Source organism: Varanus komodoensis, unplaced genomic scaffold (genome assembly GCF_004798865.1).
Source record: "Varanus komodoensis strain SLA01 unplaced genomic scaffold, ASM479886v1 scaffold109, whole genome shotgun sequence".
In the NCBI taxonomy this organism is placed as follows: Eukaryota; Metazoa; Chordata; class Lepidosauria; order Squamata; family Varanidae; genus Varanus; species Varanus komodoensis.
The window spans coordinates 881,385-904,389 of NW_025335313.1; the positions used below are offsets into that span (position 1 = coordinate 881,385).

At 45.2% G+C, this 23,005-nt stretch overlaps 1 protein-coding gene across 1 annotated transcript in view; it reads right to left on the reverse strand.

The window, feature by feature from the left end:
• CARMIL2 (capping protein regulator and myosin 1 linker 2) overlaps nucleotides 1-20,602 on the reverse strand; it is an 84,795-nt gene extending 64,193 nt beyond the window's left edge. Inside the window, exons 1-7 of the mRNA XM_044419844.1 lie at nucleotides 20,419-20,602; nucleotides 15,354-15,442; nucleotides 13,582-13,632; nucleotides 11,762-11,821; nucleotides 7,533-7,654; nucleotides 2,087-2,184; nucleotides 40-110 (exon numbers count right to left, since the gene is read on the reverse strand). Of these exons, the coding sequence (XP_044275779.1) occupies nucleotides 40-110; nucleotides 2,087-2,184; nucleotides 7,533-7,654; nucleotides 11,762-11,821; nucleotides 13,582-13,632; nucleotides 15,354-15,442; nucleotides 20,419-20,455 (528 nt within the window). The 5' untranslated portion in view covers nucleotides 20,456-20,602. The remainder of the gene's footprint in view (nucleotides 1-39; nucleotides 111-2,086; nucleotides 2,185-7,532; nucleotides 7,655-11,761; nucleotides 11,822-13,581; nucleotides 13,633-15,353; nucleotides 15,443-20,418) is intronic.
• Nucleotides 20,603-23,005: the final 2,403 nt, after the last annotated feature.

Below are 23,005 nucleotides of genomic sequence, written 5' to 3' on the forward strand. Positions count from 1 at the left end.
CTACAAACTACACATCCCTTCCCTTATGTTCTGCCTTACCCACTGTATCTCCTGTCGGAAAGGGAGGCCACTGTAATCGCAGAGGGCAGCATAAATCTTTGAAAATCCACCTGTAAATGTGAAAGGATGTTAGGAGAAGTCTCTGTGAAAGGAGCGCTCACGTTGCTAAATAGAAAAACAAGTCATTTAGGGATGAAAGAGAAATGTTATGTAAGAGGGACCTTGGAAATGGGAGTTTCAATCTCAGAGCTGGGCCAAGTAATTCATGGCTTTGGGTATTTTGCTCTCTCAGCCTCAATTTGTCTTTCCACCTGTGGAACCAGAATCCCAGAAGCCTACCTCAGATGGCTCTTCAGAGGACAAGCAAAATAAAGACACACTGTACATTAAAGGTCCCACTGATAAACAATTTTAAAGGAAAATGTGCGCTGGTGGTTCAAATTAGGGCCATGTACAGTAGACCCGGGTTCAATCCCTGCTCTGCAGTTAGCTTCACTGAGTAACCATGGGCTGAAGAATATCTCTGAGACTAATTCACCCCACAGGGGTGCTGTGAAAATAGTGAGAGGCTGAAGAATAAACCTGAGCTTACTAGAGGATAACATGTAAAGAAAATGAAGAGCTTGATCATGATGTGTTTGGGATACATGATGGATAGACAGTCCTTTGAGAGCTAATGTAGCCCAGTGATCAAGAAGCAATGCATGAAATGGGAACTCCTGGATGTCAAGCTCACCGCTGCCACAGGCTCCATGGGTGGACTTAGGTAAGCTGCTCTTTCTCAGAGAGTGACTTTCCTTACAGAGGTTTTCTAAGGTTTACCGAGATAGCATGTGTGACACGTTTTGAACAGAATGTAGAAAAGCAGAATTAAAGCAGAACAAGAAAATTTCAAGATTGGAAGATCTTGTGAGTCAAGGAGTTATTTTGCCAAAAATAGTGCAGTTTGATGAGAATAATTCTTAGTAACACCTCCCACTTCACACACACACACAGAGTTAGATCTTTCGATCCAAGCCTGAGATGCAGATTCCTATTTGCATATAAAAGAGAATTTTTAAAAGGAAAGCTTATTTATTATACTTTTAACCTGACATTCTTCAGGTTAAAAGTATAACCTTTATAAAAGTATAAAAGTATAACCTTTGCTCAGGGCATTGTACATGATTAATTCTTTCTGCATATTATTTTCACAACAACCCTGTGAGGTAGATTGGGGAGAGAGACAGAGAGAGACAGAGAGAGAGAGAGAGAGAGAATGAGAAGAAGAGGCTCAATGATGTGAAGAAATTTGAGCCTGGGTCTCTCCAGTCTTAATCCAATAGTCGTGAACACTTAATTGACATAAAAGTAGGAGAACACCTATCATTGCTAAAAAATCTATTCTGTGATATATAGCATGCATATATATATATAAAAAAGAGGAGCCAGCTACCCTTTTCGGCATCCTACTCCTCTGCAGCTGTAGAACCTTCAGCATCCCATCTGTAGCTAATACACATAACAGTTCATTTGTTCAACCCTTTCATATTTTCACATTTAATAATTGGATGTGTAGCTTTATGTGTGATTTTATCTCCTGTTTTATTGTCACACTGCTGCACTTAGAACTGTTTTTTTAATTTTATGTTGTCTTTTAACATGGTTTAAAAATAATGTTATCATTTTGTGACAGCTAGGAAAAACTTCAAGAATTGGAAAATGTTATGTGTGTGGGTGCGTGCGTGCGTTGTCTAGTGCACGTTGCGTATAAAATGCTTCCCAGAAAGTGATATCCATCACTGGCCTTAGTGGTGCTTCCATCTCTAAGGCTACAATTACACCTATTCATTTTCCAATGTATTGTTGTTCTGAGATGACATGAAATCCAAATTGTTTCCTATATGTGTGTTTGAAAGTATGGACAATGCATTAGCAAAAGTGATTAAGCGTCAGACTAACCACTCTCTGAAAGAAGTAAGATCTTGTTTTACTACCAAATGAAAAATATGTTTAGGCTAACTTCGCCTCCTCCCTACGACTTAATGATTACCTGCTCTCTGTCTATGTCTATGTCCACCCGGTAATTTTCATGCATAAAGATTACCACATGGGCCTTGGTTTTCCTTCAGCATCTCTTCCAAGGAATCCAGTATCCCTTGAATTTCACCAAGCAAGATTGGGGAGGCATTCTGGAGTAGGTCTCTTTAATACAAAGAAAAACAATTATATTTGCATTAAAAAAAGCAAGCAACATTATGATGAGGGCTTTTGTAATGAGACCTCTGTCATGCTCAACTGGGTTTCTTTCTCTAAAAAGAAGTGGGCAGGTTGGCTGGGATTCGAGCTCATTAATAGGAATTCTCAAAGTACATTTGAAGTTAGGCCTTGGCTGGGCATTCTCTTACAAGGTGATGTCATGGTAGTGTCAAATGTCCTTTTTGCAGATCACAGTTAAAATTTCTGAGTGCAATAAGGAGACGTTTGTCTGCCAACCTTGAGAGGCAGAAGAAAAGCTGAAGGGAGATGTAGTTGGGAAGTTTGTGATTCAATAGTTTTCCTGTGCTGGGGATGTGAAAAGCACAAAAGCCTTTCCAAGAAAGATTGGTTCATTGGCAGGTCCTGATTTAGGATTATTTCAAGCAGTCCCAGGTTTATTACCACTATAGTATTATTCAGCTTTCATGGCCAGAATGAGGAAGCACGCTAAGGTTGCCCCCTTTTCTGTTCCTCTTACTAACCCTAATGCTAACCCTGTGCCTTTAGTATGTTACTGGAGCTCTTCATACCACTTATTTCTATGCTGTTCCTTGGGTCAAGGTGTAAGAGAAGGCTAACCTAGAGAGTTGTATCCTGCACATTAGGCAAAAACCAGAGAATACAATAGACAGTTGACCAGATATGAAGGCGAATCAGGGGCTCCTCTACTTACAGTGCTTTGTGGAAGTATTCACATCCTGCCACACACTGCCTTTTCCACATTTTCCTGTCTTGCAACCTGGACTTGAAAGTGTTTGAATTTGCATTGTTGCCATTTGATATATACAAGAAACTCAAACCTGTGAAGGTGCGTAATATTTTTATTGTGGCACATGCTTCAAGCCAACCAAAACAAGTTGTCACAAGTTGTTAGCTGAGTGAGTATTCACTTCCTTTGCTGTGACTTGCCAAAATAAGCTCTCTCGCAACCTGCTGCCTCCAGAAGACACACGCTGAATTGTTCCCTGTTGAATGGCCACTTGCTCTCAGGGCCACCTGATCTCAGATTGAATGCGCCTGTTTCTGGGAGGCCCCGGAGTTTGCTGGAGAGCTTATTTGAACAAGCAGGATCATGAAGGCCAAGGAGCTATCAAAATAACTTTAGGATAAAGTTGTGCAGAAGCACCCATGATGGTTGGGTTACCAAAAATATCCTAAACTACAGTATGAACATCTTCTGGATGGGTGTAATAATAATAAACCCATTATTACACAATGGAGTATGGCTTAACAGCGACTCTGCCTAGAGAAGGCTGACAACCAGTACTCAACCACCAGGTGGGGAGAACATTGATCAGAGGAGCAATCCAGAAGCCAGTGGTGACTCTGATGTAGCTGCAGCTGAGATGGGAGAAACCATCCACAAAGTAATTATTACCTGCATGTGCCACAAAGCTGGGCTTTATGGAAGAGCAGTGAGAAGAAAGCTATAAATGAAACAAACTCCTATCGATGCCAGTTTGGAGTGTGCAAAAAGATGTGAGAGAGACCGCAAACATGTACAAAAGGGCCGCTGGCCTGACAAGACCAATGCTGAATGTTCAGGGCTTGCTACAAAGCCCTCTTTGGAATGCAAACCCAACAGCGCTTCTTGCCCTGAAAATTCCATCTCACAGTTGAAGCAGCATGATGCGGGGCTGTCTCTCCTCAGCAGTGACCGGGAAACTGGTCAGGACTGAGGCAAGATGCAGGTGAATTCTAGAGGAAAACCTGTTTCAACTTTCAAGGGACATGGGGCTGAGCCCAGTCCTCAAGACTTGAAAGGTGCTCTTCACCAGTGACAGGGCTGGGGCAGTTTTGCCAGAAGGAGTGGACAAACACTGAAGGAAGGATCCAGGGGCTGATACAGGCTTCCCAAGAAGATTTGCAGTAACTGCTGCCAAAGCTGCTTCTAACAAGTATTGAACAGGAGTGTGAATACTTAGGCAACCAAAAAATGCCATTTTGTTTTTGCTTACTTAACTTTTGTGCCATAATAAAATATTTTGTACCTTCACAGTGTTAAGTTGCTTGTGTGCATCAAATGGTAACAACGGCAGTTAAATCCATTTGAGTTCCAGGTTGAAACACAACCGAATGTGAAAAAGTCAAAGCAGGGTCAAATCTTCTGCAAGATTCTTTATAATAGTACAACAGGAAAGAGAACATTAGGATGTCCTGCACTTTAGAGTGAATTTCTGCAGTTGTAGCTTGTAATGGGGGTTGTGCCTGCTGAATTCCCTCTTCTTTACAACTCTGAAGAGTGTCGGAGCTCTGCTGTCTTTGGCATCTGGAAACCCTAATCAGCACTGCCAGTAGGCGAAGGCAGCCTTGCTGGAATTCCTCTTCTGCTCTGCTATTACAGGTACAAGGCCTGAGTGCCAATGTATTTGACTTTCTGAAGGGAGAGCCAACCGTTCATTTAGGAAAACAAATGAGATGGGAGGTATAGTTGCTATATTGGCCTTCACTGACGAGGTGCCCTCAACAGACGTTGAACTGCGCGTACAAACCAAGGGGAACTGCAGTCCAGCACTTCTGCAGGCACCGAGTTAGGGCAAGCTGCACCGCATACTAACTCTTTCCAGGTAATATCCGACATAGAAATGGGCCCCAACACGTGGGATGAAGCGCTGTGGCAACAGGGTCTGCTCTTAGCCTGTATGTGCTTGGGTCAGTCTCTGAAATAAATGCACGCACAGCTTTGTGCAGAACCCCCCAAACACAGATGAACCCCTGCGCATTTGCTAAAGGGCCACCATTTCACTGCTTGAGAGGAGTCCATCTCTGTGCCTCACAGTCTTAGGGCTGAAGGAGACAGGTGCGTGGAATCACAGCTTTACAGCATGTATGTGCTACTTGACACCTACACAGATTCCAGAGTAGTAAACTATCAAGAAACAAAATAAATAAAATAGAGTAAAATATTAAAATAGAATATTAATGAAAATTGCCACGTACATTTTCCTGAAATAAAGATGTTTCAGGACACGCTGGAGCAACATGGTGTTGGTGCCTGCCTGGTCCCCGGAGGCAGGGAGCCCAAGAAAAAGGGAGCGAACACGCTGAAGGCTCTTTACTGGGTGAGCGCAGTAAATGCAGTAACTCGGGGTCCCTGGGGAGTCATCAGGCGCATGCCATAGGTGACCCCTGCGAGGACGGTAGGCTGCTAAAGGTCTGTTGCGGGTTTCATTGAGCTGGGCTGACCTTTGGTCTGAGCGATCGTGGCTCTTATACCACGTAGGATCGCTTGTGCATTTTGCCCTGAGTTGTGCCCTTTGACTGGCAGCAGGTTTTCCAAGGTCTCAGGCAAAGAAGGGCCTTTCCCATCACCTGATCCTTCTCCCTGGAGATGCTGCCAGACTTCAAATGGAGCACTTCCTGACTGCATAGCCCGCGCTTTGCCATTCAGCTATGGCTCTTTTGCCTCTTGAGCAATAAAAGAATGAAACTGCTTAGTTCCGGTAGTTCCCTGAAGGGATTTTACTGTATTCAAATAGAAACGCACAGAGAAACGACAAGCTGTGAACCAGGAAGTCCCCAGTCATGAGTTAATGAGAACACTGCAAGCACTCAAAGCTAATAGGAGGACTCGCAGCCCCGTGCACAAGACGAGGTGCTAGAGGGATTGTAAGCACGGGCGCAGAAGCCTTTTTGCCCGTTTCGGTCAGCCATCGCCATCTAGCAAAGTGATCCAAAGGATGCTGGGGAATCCCAAAGCCCTGCCCTGTTCACCAAAATCACACTCCGCCCCACCCACCACCAAAGGCACCCCGGGACCAGCCAGGCTGGCCACCTCTTTTCCTTGCCATCTGCCATCCTGATGGAATGGCCAGGAGGGCATTACGGGGAACCCTCTTTGCCATCACTGGTCAGTGGTCCATGGTAATAGCTGGGATTCTTCTCCACTGGGGGGGCGGGGGCAGGTTGGGCCTGGAGAGGTTTGGGCCTGGGGAGGCAAAACCCCCTGGGCTTACATGGGAATTTGGCCTGTAGGCTGGAGGCTGTCCGTTCCCATTGCAAAAATGTAGCTGAATCGGCAATCTTCTTCTCAGTGCCTGAGTTCACAGGTCACAACAAGCAAGCTGGTGTGGTTATCACACTCTGCAGTTTCTTACCGCAATGTGCCTGACAGATGATCAGGTTTATGGTGATCACTCTCCCCCATCCTCCCATAGCCTTCCTTCTCTGCCCTCCGGAGGAGGAGGCGCTGCGGGAGGACAAAGTTTCTCCTCTTGGACAGTCATGAGAGCCAGCCAAGTGCATTTGGCCAGTAGGATGCGGCAGTCCCACAGTCTCTGTTGCACAAGCAGAGCTCACATGCCCTGAAGCAGGGGAGGAGGGAGGGTGGTCCTTCAGCCGATACCCCCGTTAATCCCCTCTCTTGCTCCTGCTTGCCAGAGTAATGCCCCTAAGCTGGCACCCACCCTAGCATCTTTTTTGCAAGCAGCAGCAGTGAGGGAGAAGTTGCCCCCCCTTTCTTGCTCCTGTTGGCCAGAGAGGCATTCCCAACCTGGCATCTGCAAAGCAGCAGCAGGGCAGTGGGGGGATCAGCGGAACGGCACTGCTCTTCTTTCCACAGTGCTGCCTGGCTGATCACCTGCTCCTGCCCCAAGGACCTTTAGGCAGGCAGAATGGAATGCCTTTGGCGGCCACACAAAAGGTCAACGGTGGTGCTTTCTGGCAAAAGCAGCAATGGACCAGCCTTGCCAAGCGGCTCTCTTGGTAACCCAGTTAGTCATGTTTGCAGGGTCTGAGTGACCCAGCAAGCCATCACGGTACTGAGAAACCATACATCAGGCTATTGTTTTTGTATGTGGATCCGAAAGACCAAATATGCCATGCTAAAATACCAGGCTGGCTTTGGGTTGACACGACAGTCCAGCCATGGTAAAACCAAAACAAAATTCCAACACCACCACTGTGGCTTGTTGTTTGATGCGAAGCCACCCAGTTCCCTGGAGCAAGAACCATCGAGTGGGGTGGGAGTGACTTCTGGATAAATATCTGAATGCTTGTGCTGGACTGAGCATAATCAAGTGTTATACAACTGCTTAATAAAAACCCAGCCCATCACGCTGGTTTAGTCTTGGTTACTGACATCCTGCACCAACATCCTGCCTATATCTTGCAGTTAAGGCCTCACAAACAGGCTTCTCCAACCTAGTACCCTCCAGATTTGTTGGACAACAACTTCTGCAATCCACAGGTGGCAGGGCCACGCTGTGCTGTCTGGAGATGCTGGGAGGCCATGTCAAGAGGCTAAAATATCCAGGTTTAGGTTTTAATGGTTTGTAAACACACGAATCCCTTACCCTGGTGAAGAATTTGGAATGACCTTCTTAAGGGATGTGACCATATGGATGACAGCATGTTCCAGGTCGTCCAGTGACAAGAACTCCAATTCAAGAGAGGATGTGTCTGTCTTTATAACAACCTGGAGAATGAAGAAGAAATATATGGAATGAGGTGCTTCTCATCAGCTAGTTTCCTCCTAAATATATTTGGGTCTGTGAACAGAAACTAATTTGGAACCCAGATGTTGGCTCTGGCAACGCTCAAGCCATTTACGAGGAGTAAGTCCCATTGAGCCTAGTGGGAGGCTGCAGTCACTGCTCTCCCAGCCTTAATCACAGCCTGAATCATGTGGATGATATTAACTTACACAGTTAAAGCAAGGATTACTGAGATCATGAATGCAAAGTGATCTGGGAACTTAGGGGAAGCAGTTCTACATGCTGTGCATTGAGCATGGATGCTTAAGGATAAAATTTGTCCTAATCTTAAGTGAGCTAACCAAATTCAGACTTCTTGGAAAAATACATGGATCAGAGCCCAGTTCCTGCAGTGTAGGATGACACTGTGATGTCAGTGCAAGGGAGCAGGGTAGCTGGTTATGACCCTTGACTGCTTACAAGGCAATATGAATTTGCTTATTTCCTCTCCAAGTTCTGTATGTAGTCTCTTGAAAGATTCTATGGAACAGTCATGAAAGTCTCTACAGAATTAGCATCTTAACCCAAATTACAGTACATCCTATGAATGTTTGTATTTTTGAATCCCATTGGGTTCAGTAGGATTTACTTCCAAGTAAATGTGCTTAACTGCAGCTTAAGGCTGCAATTTTATGCAAACTTTCTCAGGACTAAGAATCTTATGCTATTGAAAACGGTGCCTAGAATAAACCTCAAAAACCCTGGCATTGAACAACAAACAAAAGAATGTGTGCAGCTGGCAGCTCTGTTGCTACAGCTCTCACACTTTGCTCTTCCCAAAACCATAATCTGATCAGTAAAGATTGTCAGGTGAGGCCGGCCGTTGCTAAGGTGGCTGGCAGACGATCCAAACCCAAACTACAAACTGGCTCACTGACAGTTTTATTCTAAAGATCACCACTTTTGTTGCTGTTTGTTTAGGAAGAACTGTTAATCAGTCCACACAGTCTTTTCTATTGGAGACTGTGAAGAAAACGTTCATGCTAATTTTATGTTCATTTCATCTGCAATGCAGAATAGGACCCACTGCTCAAGCTGCTCCATTACACACCACGGAAGGCTTTATTCTGTCTGTCTGAAGCATTTATTTAGACTGCAATAACTGGCTTCCGTGGATTTCAAAGTGAGGGAGGAGGTGTTTACCGAGAGCAGTAATAAAACCTTATTATCTTACAATAGCAGATCAACATCTGCAGCAGAAGGTAGCTCTGAATCTATTGATAGATCACGGAGTGACTCACGTCGTGCAGCTATTCTCCCCTTTCTTTTAGAACAGATGGGAAAACGTGGTTGGGAAACATGGGACAGTTATGAGAGGAAGACAGCATGATCGGGACACCCTGTACATTTCCATAAATGAATTAGGGTACTGGCTTCATAACAGCCTCACCTGCAAACAATGAAGAACATCAGATTTGGTTTAGCAGATCTTGGGGTTTTAGGAAAAAAGCAAAGATCTCTGGGATGGCCACATACCTTAGTTGCATCCTGTTTGGAATATTGCCGCCAGACTGGGGACTGGGGGGGGGGGGGTTGCCTGTGTGCGCAGGGGCACGTGACTCCCTTGTCTCAGCAGTTTCACTGGCTACTAATATGTGTCTGGCCAGATTCCAAGGTGATTGTTATGGCCATAAAACTGCATATGGCTTGGGACCAGGCAGGCTGAAAGAATGCCTCCTCCCCTCAAAGCCTCCCTGAGGAGTAAGACTGTCAGGAGAGGCCCTCCTACTGAGATTGCCACCTTCCGAGGTTCACTTGGTGGCGTTACGACAGAAGGGCTTCTTGGTGGCTGCTTCCATGCCAAGGCAAGAAGGTTCACTCCCCCTCTGCCGATCTTCTGCCAGCTGGCAAAGGCCATTGTCATGCGGACAATGGGGTGGGCAATGCGTTGCTTCTGTTACATCTATCACATGGCCAGAGGAAGGAGAGAGAGGCAGTGGGACCTCTTAATAAAGAGGAAGGGGATTTGGTGACAGGCGCAGAGACTAAGTGATTATTTTGCCTCTAAAGTTCTCCGCAAAGCACGATAGGGGAGATCCACATGGGGGACTGAATGAAGCTATAGATTTAGGGGCACAGATTAGAGTCAACCCCCTCACCCAGAAGTTGAGGAGCTCCTCAGGGCACTGGACATTACAAAGGCACAGGCCCTGATGGGTTACACCTGAGGGTACTTCAAGAGTTGGCAGGGTTACTCTCGCGCCCATTAGCCTCCATTTTTGAGGCCTTTGACAAAGTGCCACATTATAACCTGGTTGAGAAATTGAGGAGTTTGGGGATAGACCAAAGCACTGTCCGATGGATTAGGGCACGGCTGACAGATCGAAAGCAGAGGGTAACTCTTGGTGGGGAATCATCAGGATGATGGCCAGTGATGAGCAGGTCCTCCCAGGGCTCTGTCCAGGGACCGATCCTGTTCAGTCTTTTCATCAGTGACCCGGAAGGGGGGATGACCAGTCTGCTGATCAGATTTGCAGATGATACTAGAATGGGGGCAGTGGCCACAACTGAGGAGCAGGTACTCTGGATCCAGAAGGATCTGGACAGACTGTGGAAGTCGGCTGGGGACAACAGGATGGTGCTTAATGCAGATAAGTGCAAGGTCTTGCACTTGGGGCATAGGAATAGCTGTCATAAGTACAGGTTAGGGGTCAAGTGGCTGGAGAGCAGCACTTGTGAAAGGGATCTCAAGGTACTGGTCGACTGCAGGCGATGGTCAAGAGGGTGAATGCCACCCCTGGATGCATAGCCAGAAGTGTGGCTTCTAGATTGAGAGTGGTGCTACCACCACTCTATACTGCTCTGGTGCACCCATAACTGGAGTATTGTGTTCAATTCTGGGTCCCTCATTACAAGAGGGATATAGAAAGGCTGGAATAATTGCAGCCACTATGATGGTGGCTGGTTTGCAGGGTAAGCCATATGAGGAGAGATTGAGGGAGCTGAGTCTTTCTAACCTTGTAAGGAGACTCAGAAGGGACCAAATAGCAACACACAGGTATGTGAGAGGGTGCCACACAGAGGTGGATCATGACCTTTTTTCCCCTACAGTGGAGGCCAAAGCTCAGGGAACGAAGATGTAGGGTGGATGCCAGGAAGTACTTCCTGACAGTTAGGACTGGAGGTGGTTGAAGCCCCAATGGTGAGGGTATTTAAGGATACATGTGCTTGGTAGGCATGTCATGAATGGAGCTGTCTGGAGCCAAGGGTCAGACTAGATGGCCCAGAAGACCCCTTCTGACGTACTCCGTTTCTATGTTCCTATTTCTATATGATGCATCATATATCTCCTACTAATTCCAACAGGTATACTCTGACTAAATCAGGATCTAACCCACTATCTTGAAAAGTCATGTTTCAGTAGTGGATAAATTCATTTTTCTACACATTTGTCTGAGCTTATATTTATAGTTCATATTTTTAGAGAGGGTCAAGTTGAGTCATGAGTACTTTTGTTCATATTCATTGAACTACTCATAAGTAGTAGGTGGCACACTTCCTGTTTTTAATTCAAGGAGTGCCCCTTCATTTTTCCATGAGCATCAGAAACTGAATTTAATTCCCAGGGAGATTGCTGTCTCCTGCCCTTTGGCTACTGGACATGAGTAATTTTAATGACATGAGACTGACTGTTTAATGTCAGAACCATTAAGAGTCTTACCAGCTCCCCTCCTGTACCTTTCCCAGCAGTCTGACGCACATAAATTAAGTGGTTGAAAACTTTCCTATTACTTTATTTCCAATTGTCTAGAAAATGTCACCTCCTTAATTTCTGTATGTCAGTGTTGTTGGAAAAGGCACAACACTGAGCTAGTAGGGAAAAAAAAGATGACGACACGAAATAACAGTATCATGATTTCTAGGCTCATTATTATGAATATTTGTGACCAGTAAAATGCGAGTTCTTGATCAATGTGTTCAAAATGACGGTTGTGTAGCAGGTACCCTGGGTTGGGTTTTATGTGGCGTCTCTCCCAGGGAACTGCCAAACTCTTGGCCTGAAAAGAAGGGGAGAAGGAGCACCTGGTCCCAGCCCATGTTCCACTTACCTGGTTAGCTTCTCCCATTCTGATCATCTGCACAGCTAGGAAGCTGAAGCTAAAATAAACCTGCAGATGGAAAGATGGAAGGGTGAGTTCCCTTCCTGGCTGCCTCTTCCATGGCTATCAGACATCTCCTTATTTTAAGGTGGAAAGCTGGTATTTGCCTATGTGCGCCCTTCAGAATAGATGCAATGTATTGTACTTTTCAGGTAGAAAAGAAGATGTGGGAATTAAGCCTCTACCTGCCTTGCAAGAGCACAGCTCCTCTGCGGATTAAGATAAGCTTTGCAAAGGGAGAGCTGCACAGCAGTGTGAATTGAGAGATACCCTCTCCCCAGGAGCAACCAAGAGAAACCTGAATACCGAGTCTTAAAATGAAACATGAGTTGCATCAAAGCAAAAGTAAAGTACAGCCTGGAGTTTCATTCGTTTGTCCCTGAATATGTACCTACGATTAACCTGGGATTCCATGAGTAATGTGACCGTGTGTGGGCATTTTTAAATTGTGGGGGATTTATCACAACTCACCTCAAGACTCCAATTATGTTTGTGGGAGAGAATTTTAGTTATTGGGTTGAGTAGAAATGTAATAAATTAATACATGTGCTGCTGTAGTTGCCCCAGCAGAACTTCTCCCCAGTTCTATTGCTAGGTTTTTGCTGGCAGAAGGGCTGCGCTGGACTCATAGCTGAAGCACCTTTCATGGTAGTTTCTTGCATCCTGACAGTGCGGCAGGACTTCTGCCACATTCAGAAGACCCCAAGCTCCTATAACTGAGATAAAAAGTTGCTCTGAAAAGGATCTAGCAAATCAAACTTGTATTATGTGATTGTGATGTTTCAATCACGGACATTTAGGGGGTCCAAACTGCATTGTCTTCAATCTGTACTCCTTCTCTATCCTCCGACTGCTTCTTCCATCTTTTTTCAGACCAGGACAAACAAACAAACAAAACTTTTAAGGAAGAAAAGACAAATAGCTGTGCAACTCCTATCTAGTGTTAGGAGTCCTCATTCTGGAATCAATCAGATCTGGATCCAAATTTACTTCCATATTCTACTCTATTTAGAGAAAAACATCTATAAATGTGGACTGGACCAGGCTTCACAATCCACAGTTTCAAAAAATTCAGACAAATATTCTTTGCATATGATGTCTGCATACACTGGGTAGTATGCAATGTTAGACCAATTTAGAGTAGACCCTATTAAAATGAATGGGACTGATATAAGTCATGACTGACATGTCCTATTCGTTTCAATAGGTCTTATCTTAACTAAGACTAATATGGCTTACTAGTAAAGGTTAAAGTAAAGGTTTCCCCTTGACATTAAAGTCCAGTCATGTCTGGCTCTTGGGGGCGGTGCTCATCTCCGTTTCCTAGCCAAGGGAGCCAGCGTTTGTCCGCAGACAGTCTCCGTGGTCATGTGGCCGGCATGACTTAACACCGAGGTGCACAGAACGCCGTTACCTGCCCACCGAAGTGGCACCTTTTTATCTACTTGCATTTGCATGCTTTCGAACTGCAAGGTTGGCAGGAGCTGGGAAGGAGCAACGGGAATTCACCCCGTTGTGCAGATTCGAACCGGCAACCTTTTGATCAACCAGCCCAGCAGCACAGCAGTTTAACCCACTGCGCCACCTGCATCCCATATGGCTTACTACCCATGCATTTATTTTATATGTTTTCCTATAGGATTTACTGCTAAAATGACTCTTCTGGAGAAATGAAAACCCGAAATGTGGTCCTTTTAACTCACTCCATTTCTGGAAAGAAAGGTTGCTTCCTCTGGAAGAGACAAGTGCAAGAAGAAAGCAGGATTTACCTTGACTGGTAGCTTTGCTAGGATCACCAGTGCGCGCCATGGCATCAAAACCTGCATAGAAAGGCACGGCAAAGAGAAGCAGACTCAAGTCAACTGAGGCCTGGCTGTGCGGCTGCACACAGTGGCAGCCATGGTGCTTTTGCTGTTCTTCTGGTTATTGACAGGTCAGCAAGTAATTTCATCAGGTGACCATTTTGAGAAGGCCTGAATTGCGCCTCAGATAAAATATTATGTCTCTTGCAGAGTCGGAGCATGGTTTCCTTTCACACATGTGCCCCGTTTGTATGCAAAGCAGTGTGTCTGTGTTATTTTAAAAGTCAGAGGAATGCACAGAAGGGGAGAGCTTCCCTCTGACCTTTACCTTCACCTTTCCTCTGTTGCTTCAGCTACTTTCCCCAGCTTTGGCTAATGAAACTGGGAAAGGTGACTAGAGCAACTGATCATGGAGGCGGCGGGTGCAGGGGAAGGGAAAGGGCCTGGAGACTCCTGTGCTCTTCCCTTGCACCTATTTACCTCAGCCATCCTCCCATGAATACGTGAGCAGAGCAGGGATCCCTTCACGTTTTCATCTTCACTAGGGAAAACGCTCTTCCCATCATACAATAAGATGGAGAATGGAGCCTGAGTGCTTGAAAGGAAAGGCCACAGGCAAAAATTTAAAAATACACCTAAGGGTGCTGATGGGGGCATACTAGGAATTTGAACAAGCATAAGATGGTGCCCTACATTATTTTACTTTTATATTACAGTCTCTACTATCTATGACCATGCCAATTTTTTACTTGCCCTTTGTATCTGTTGTATTTTGTAAAGCTACTGATAGCTCATTTTTTTTGTGTATCTACTCAGCAGCAAGTCTCTTTGAGTTCAGTGAAGGCTAAAACAGACATTAAAGATATGGCTAGCAGCCACCTCCTTCTTTCAGTTTTATCCTAGAGTCAAACAGGACTAACCAGAGTGTGGGGGTCCTAACTTTTCCCCTGCATCAGATCCTTAAACCTCCCCATATCCCTGATACAGTCCTGATCCTAAAGGCATATGCTAGCTACATCTTAAAGTAATATTTATTTAGCTGTGAGCGTGTGATTGCTGCCTTAACGGTTTGGCTTGTTTGTACTTTCATGGGGAGGACAGGTGAATTATATGTCTATCATTCCACTACAGTCAAATATATTACCACTGCAAAGTAAGAATCTCTTTGCTTCCGGTGGCAGCAATCTTAACATAGTTGCTTGAGAGAAGTGTACATGGACAAATCATTAGGATCCAGTGCCACATAAAACTGTGGATTAGTTATTTATTGGACCAGCTGCCACTTTTTGCTTGTTTGCAGGCTGTAGATTTTCAGACCGAGACTGGTTTGCTTTGCGCCCCTTTCAACCATGGATTAAGTCCATGATAGCCTTTTGAGGGTAACTTTCTTTCTTGAGGAAAGAAAATTGAATACTTGTAGCAACTTTGCAATAAATATTTATTTACAAATGTACAGGGTGAACAGCTATTACAGGAATGCAGAAAGAAGCACACAGCAACACCAGTTACATTTGTTTTCAGAGAATGGGATGAAAAAATGCTACTCTAATCCCTTATTTCTATTTAGGGCTGTGCATGCATGTGCGCACACACAGCTTGTCATGAAAAATCCATGGAAGCAGAGTGTGGACGTTTGCAGCCTAGGAAAAGTTAAGTCAGCATTGCATTGCTTGTGTGAAGAACCTGGGGAAATGGACTCCCCCTTAAAAAAGTGGTGGAATTGAGGCATCGATACATACCAGAACAATATCTTCAACTTTGGATCTGATGTGGAGAAAAGCATCCAGCAGGACAAACTCCTGTGTCCCTAGGAAATCTGTGATGCTTTCTGAAAAAGCAAGAAGAAAGGATAAGGGACACGGGCAGAGAGCTTGTTGAATGGTGGCGGCCTTTCAGGTTAGAAGTGCTGGTGTGGGCAGGGATGGGGAGTGGCCTGCACTGTCATTAATTTTACTAAAAAGCAACTACCCAGGAGCAGACTTCCACTTTGGCGAACTCCAGCATGTTTTTCTGAGGACAGTGCCAAGAATCTCTGACTGTTTGCTCTGCTGACTCAGGGCTGCTGGTGTGAGCAGAGTAGTTGGACTGCTTATTTTCTAAGTTCATTTCTGTACTGCCCCAACAGCTGAAGCTCTCACCAACTCTCAGCTGATACCTCACAGGACTGTTGTGAGGATAAAATTGGAAGGAGAATTACATGAGTCACCTGGAGTCCCTTGCAGGACAAAACACCATTATTTGTGATAATAATTTAAAAACATCTGGAGGTAAACAAGTTGAAGGTTGGAATAGAAGAATGAAGGTAAGGGCAAAGCTCTAAAAGACTGCCAAAAGCTCATTATTTGCTTGATCAAAATTAAATATATTGAACTTGTAGGTATGTGCATGAATTGGGGTTGCAAAATGTAGTCTTGGTTGCCAAATTGAGTTTAACAGTAAAAATAATAGAAATAGGAATTCCCCTGATATGTAGAGGCAGAGTGGCAATGGGGATTTGCAGCTGGTAAAAGCTGTGCTGAGCAAAGGTAATTAATTCTCTGGTTAGAAAAAATGACCCTCACAGGGCAAGCCCAGCCATGATATTAAAAGATGCAATTCTCTTCATGTCTAGACAGAAAAGGACTCCGACAGAGAGGGGCCAGGTATCAGGGAGGATGGGAGGAAGGAGGAGGCTGGGAACTCCAAGGAAAGGAAGCAGTGGGAAGGAGTTAAGGTGCATGTACACCAATGCTAGGAGCATGGGTAACAAGCAGGAAGAGCTTGAAGCTCTCCTGGGAATAGGAGGGTATGATCTGGTGGGAATCACGGAAACTTGGTGGGATGAAAGGCAAGTCTGGAATGTGAACATAGAAGGGTATCACCTTTTTAGAAAGGACAGGAAGGGAAAGAGAGGTGGGGGTGTGGCTTTATACCTCAGGGAAGGGATAGGATGCAGTGAGATAGAATGCAGCACAGATGGGGATTCGGTAGAGGCAGCCTGGGTGAAACTTAGGAGTTTTGACAGGGAAAGAGACCTGACAGTGGGGGTATGTTATCGCCCTCCAGGTCAACTTGAGACCCTGGATGATGTCCTGACAGGCCAGATTCTAAGGACATCTTGGGGGAGAGACACAGTAATTATGGGAGATTTCAGTCTCTCGGATATTACTTGGGAGACTCACTCGGCGGTGACAGCCAGGTCACGTCGCTTCCTAGAAGCTATAGAGGGAGCGTTTTTCACACAGAGGGTCCGAGAGGCGACAAGGGGGGGGGGAACATCTTGACTTGGTCTTGACCAATAGGGAGGAGCTGATAGATGAAATACAGATTAGGGGAGCTCTGGATGCGAGTGATCACTCCATCCTTTGCTTTGAGATCAGAGGACTGGGGACATGCAGCAGGTCGAGCACTAGAAGCTGGGATTCAAGAGGGCCAACCTTGGCCAACTGAAGGCCAGACTGGGGAAAGTCTCCTAGGATAGGTTACTGGAAGGTAAGCGAGTTGAGGAGGGGTGGATAGCACTCAAAAGGGAGGTTTTGGAGGTGCAAGCCTTGATGATACCTCTAGTCAGTAAGGTGGGGAGGCGGAGGAAAGTGCCGCCATGGATGCGAAAGGAGTTGGTTAGAGGGATTAGACGAAAGAGGAACCTCCATAGGAAATGGGTACCGGGGGAAATAGACAAAAGGGTATACCAGGAGGAGGAGGCCCGTTGCAGAAGGATTCTTCACAAGGCTCAGGCTGATTACGGGCTGAGACTTGCCAAGAATATCAAGAGCAACAAAAAGGGCTTCTTTCAGCATGTAAATAGGAAGAGGAAGGGGAGACAAGTGGTGGGACCACTAAATAAGGAGGAAGGAGATCCAGTGACTGATATGAGGGAACAGGCACAGATGCTAAATGACTATTTTGCCTCTGTGTTCTCCCCAGAGCAGGACAGGGGATATCCGCATAGGAGATTAGATGAGGCTGGGGACTTAGGGGCACAGATTAGAGTCACCCCCCTTGAAGTCGAAGGGCTCCTCAGGGCATTGGACATTACAAAGGTGCCAGGCCCTGATGGGTTACACCTGAGAGTACTTAGAGAATTGGCAGGGGTTCTCTCACGCCCACTGGCCTCCATTTTTGAGACCTCATGGAGAACGGGTGAAGTTCCAGAGGATTGGAGAGTGGCATCAGTGGTCCCAATTTTCAAAAAGGGTAGTAGAAAGGACATGAGGAATTATAGACCGGTTAGCCTTACGTCCATTGTAGGAAAAACAATGGAAAGGCTCATAATAGAGAGAGATCTAGTGATGCTAGACAGGGAAGGGAGGCTGACAGCCGCACAACACGGCTTCCGCAAAAACAGGTCCTGCCAGACAAACCTTGTGGAATTCTATGACAAGGTTTAGAGATGGCTAGATGGAGGGGATGCAGTGGATGTGGTATACCTGGATTTCAGCAATGCCTTTGACAAAGTGCCCCATGATATCCTGGTGGAGAAACTGAGGAGTTTTGGGATACACCAAAGCACTGTCTGGTGGATTAGGGCATGGTTGACTGACCAAAAGCAGAAGGTAACCATTAGCAGGGAATCATTGGGATGGCGGCCAGTAACAAGCGGGGTCCCCCAGGGCTCTGTCCTGGGGCCAATCCTGTTTAATTTTTTCATCAACGACATGGAAGAAGGGGTGAACAGTCTGCTGATCAAATTCACAGACAACACTAAAACTGGAGCAGTGGCCACAACTGAGGAGCAGGGACTCCAGATCCAAAAGGATCTGGACAGACTATGGAAGTGGGCAGGAGACAACAGGATGGCGTTCAATGTGGATAAGTGCAAGGTCTTGCACTTGGGGCATAGGAATAGCTGTCATAAGTACAGGTTAGGTGACAAGTGGCTGGAGAGCAGCACTTGTGAAAGGGACCTCGGGGTACTGGTTGACTGCAGGCTAAACATGAGTCAGCAGTGTGATGCGGTGGTCAAGAGGGCGAACGCCACCCTTGGTTGCATAGCCAGAAGTGTGGCTTCTAGATCAAGAGAGGTATTACTACCACTCTACATGACTCTGGTGCGCCTGCAATTGGAGTATTGTGTTCAGTTTTGGGCCCCTCATTACAGAAAGGATATAGCCAGGTTGGAGTCAGTGCAGCGTAGGGCCACAAGGTTGGTGGCCGGTTTGCAGGGGATGCCGTATGAGGCGAGACTGAGGGAACTGGAACTCTTCAGCCTGGAGAAGACTCAGAGGGGATATGTTGGCGACATACAGGTATGTGAGGGGATGTCACATGGAGATGGGTGGAGACCTGTTCTCCCCTGCAGAGGAAGGCAGGACACGCTCCAACAGAGCAAAGCTCAGGGAGCCAAGGTTCCATTTGGATGCCAGGAAGCACTTCCTGACAGTCAGGACCCCGAGGGTGTGGAATGGGCTTCCATGAGAGGTTGTTGAGGCCCCCTCGGTGGGGTGTTCAAGGATAGGCTGGACGTCCACATGGTGGGCATCTCGTGAGCGGAGCCGGCTGGTGCCGGAGTTCAGACTGATGGCCCAGGAGGCTCCTTCTGACTCGCTCTGTTTCTGTGTTTCTAGACAGAAAAAACCATACATCTTCCAGCAGACCTCAACCAGCTTTGCTGGCTTGGCAACGTTGGCAGGTGTAGCTCGTTTCTCAGTCTGAACACACACAGCATTGTGGTTGCTGATAGTTGTTGGGACGTCAGCAGGCATGGAGGGGGAACTGGCACCAGAGGAGCTTTCCTCCCAGTGCAGTTAGCTTCAAAGAATTTCCTTCAGGATTAAATAATCATCCTCAATTTCATTTCTATACAGCCTCACAGCCAAAGCCCTCTGTGTGGTTGAAGTCTTGCTACTTATCCCCCCCTCCAGCTGGTGCTAACTGCATTTAAAAAGTTATGTCTTTGCATTTCAGCTGCACAACACAACTGGTTTGGTTCAGACTCTCAGGCTAATTTTTAAGTTTTGAACAAAATCACTCTATTATTATTTTCCATTCTGTTTGCAGGTGGCAACAAAAGGCGATGAAATAAGAAGCAAGTAGTCACTTTTGTAAGTCAACGATTCTTCCAATCAGTGTTACAATTACTTCATGAGTAAGAATTTCTAGGCTTCTGGAACCACTACTGCGTTGTGTATTTAACAATAAAATACATTGATTGCTGAAAATACGCTCATTAGCTCATTAGTATTTTTAAAGGCATTGATAAATTGTCGGTCAAAGGAAATTCACACATGGTGCCGTTACTTCTTATTAAACTCCCACGCTTTGCAAGGTTTATGAGTTACTGGTTATTAGATGGCAGCACGAGTTGCAGAGATGGCTTTGGTGTTTCAAAGTAGCTCATGGGACTATTATCTGTCCCTGGCCTTTTAAATTGCCTCTTTGGAACATCTATATATACTAACTGTTGCAAGGAGACCAGGTTTATGAAAAGTGTGTCTCCCAACTGCATTTTTTAAAGGAACGGTTCCAGCCCTCACAGTTCTTTTCAAATTACTGCTAACCATCTAGAACCAATGCTCAGTACAGCTGAAACCAAAGTCACTCACTATTTCTGAAAAAGTAAGGTTTTAAGGTTCTCAACTTGGATGCCTTCCTTCTCTACTCCTCCTCAACATGCTAAGTGGCCTTCTTGGATAAACTCTTTCACAAAATGTTCGACAACAAAGCAAGGAATGAGCGAAAACTATTTCTACTTAATCAGCAAGAACCAAGACATTGAGAAGATACAACAAGATTTCCACTTTGGAAAGTGGCGCCATTCTAAACAGAGGGAACCATATTGGTCTCCTGCCTTGTGCCAAGTGGTATGAAGCAGCTTTAGCTTACCATGCAGTTCTGCTGGAATCTCTCTGGAGGCAGCCATCTTCTGGATGTGTTCAGGCAGAAAACTGGCTCTCTGCAAAGCCCCAATCAGAACAAAGGCTCATTTCCGTCAAGTTTAAACAGTGCAGGTTACAAACCCAGGCTGCAGCTGCTTACACTTCCTACCTCCTCTTCAGCTAAGGTGCCTCTTCCTGTCTCCCACCCACCTCAAGAAAAAAAGAAAAAAAAACACGAAAACCCTTGAGCAAGCAAACAGATAGCAGGACGAAAAAGCAAAGAAGTGGCTACACCATGCAGGCAACAGCACTGAACACTACAAATGGGAATGTTTGTTCTCCTCTATGAAATATCCAAAAAGTGACTATTTAGTCCAGTTGTAGAACCCAGAATGGCCATTTGAGTAATGAAAACGGGGATTTCTGAATCCTATCAAATTTTTATCTCCTATGTAGCAAATCGAAGACTAATGCTACTAAGCTAACCAAGTATGATGACCTATCAAACCCTGAATTGTTTTAAAGGACAAGATTAAGTAAATTCATGGGGCATTTAACATTGGCTACCAGTCAAGGCAAATGTTGCACTATTTTCTTAACTCTGGCTTGGTGCCAGTGGGTCAAATCCTCTTTCAGGATACAGAAAAGAATTCAGCCAGGGTTAGGAGCTGAATATCTGAAGGTGCGTCTCCTTTCCCATGTGTGTACCCACCCCTTAAGATCTGGGGTGGAGGTCCTTCTTTGGAAGCCCTCCTTGAAGATTAAGAGGGTGGCTACCTGGAGAAGGGCCTTCTCTGTGGTGGCACCCATTATGTAATATGCTCCCCAGAGAAGTTTGCCTGGCGCTGACACTTTATTCCTTTCGGTACCAGGCTAAAACCTTTTTATTTTCCCATTATTTTAAGGTTTGAGTCTTTTTTTAATATGGGGTTTTACTGTATAGAAAATCAATTTGGATGCTGTGCTCCACATTGTTTTATTAAGACCATCCTGAGCTGATAGACAGTATATAAAAGTTTTAAATAAATAAATAAATAAATATTCCACCTTGTCTCTTTAGTTTTTCTTTTTTTTAACTGACACCCAAAGTGTTCCTCAGCATGCTTAATTTGATCAGCTTTTGCAATTCTTGGAACCTTCTGGGTTCTCCAAAAGGTTTCGTAGTAGTCCCATTTTGGCCAGGTCTGTTGGCAATCACAATTGATATCCCATTATTAGAGAGAACATTGATATGAAACCACCAATTTCCAGGAAGCAACAATAAAAAAGAACTAGTGCCTTCACAGTAACTCTTTCTGGGCTTCTCAGAGGCACTTGGCTTATTTTTTTGTTGCACAGCCCAAGACTATTAACAAGGATCCAAAATCACAATAAAGACCAATGGGCCAGTGGTTGGTCATTGGAAGATGCTGATTTGAAGGACATTAAGTGTGATCCAGCATGGCTATGTTGAGCCCTGAACATTGGTTAGCAAATCAGTGCTAACCAAACTGATCAATGATTAGCAGCTGCACAGGTGATCTCTCTCTCTCTCTCTCTCTCTCTCTCTCTCTCTCTCTCTCTCTCTCTCTCTCTCTCTCTCACACACACACACACACACACACACACACACACACACACTATATATATATATATCTTTGAAGTCCTAGGCAGGAAACAGAAGCGGCCATCTCAGATGAATTACTAAAGAACTTTCAAATAATCTCAAAGATACATACTATTTCAGAAGTTGTTTCCATGTTTACTTGTAGAATGAACTTATTATGTGGACTATAGCAATGGCCACCAATTTGGATGGCTGAAAAAGGAGATTGGACAAGTGCATGATACGATTAAGGCTATTGATGGCTACTAGTCATGACCACCATGACTCTCTTCTTTGCAGTCAGAGGCAGTTTCTCTCAATGAAAGTTGTTGGGGGAACACAAGCAGGAAGAAGCTGTTTCACTCATGTCCTACTTGTGGGACTCCCAGAGGCAATGGTTGGCCATTGCTTGATCAGGAAACTGCACAAGACAGTGTTAGGGATATTTCAGAAGGTAACGGAGAAAACGCCAACATTACCGGGAAAATGAATATTTTTCTCTGTAGCCCAGCCTTTTTCCAACTGGTGCCCTCCAAATGCACTGGGACTACCAGCTGACGCCCACTGCCAATTGTGGGATATTGAGAATTGTGATCCAACACATCTGGAGAGCACCATGTTGGGTATTTTTCTTGGACCCTAACATGGCACCCCACATAGCTCTCCAAGCACATGCAGCAAAAGCAGCCTTAAGGTGAACAAGACGATCTAACCAGCATATTTCTATATAGCAGAGTTCTCAAGTATGAACTAGGCTCAGAGAAAACAGAAAAGGCAAAACCCAAGACCATCAACTTCTTCTGTCATTACATGCATGAATGTAGATATATGCTAATACTGCCACAACAAAGACAGCATTCTAAGGAGGATAGCTGAAAGGCTGCTTTGCTGCTCTACAAGGTGCAGGAAAGCATGCAGAGTTCTATTTTTAGTTCTGTTTTTAAACTGTGTAACATGCAATAAGGGAACCTGGTATCTCCTGCATGGGCTCCAATTACATGTGCCCTTA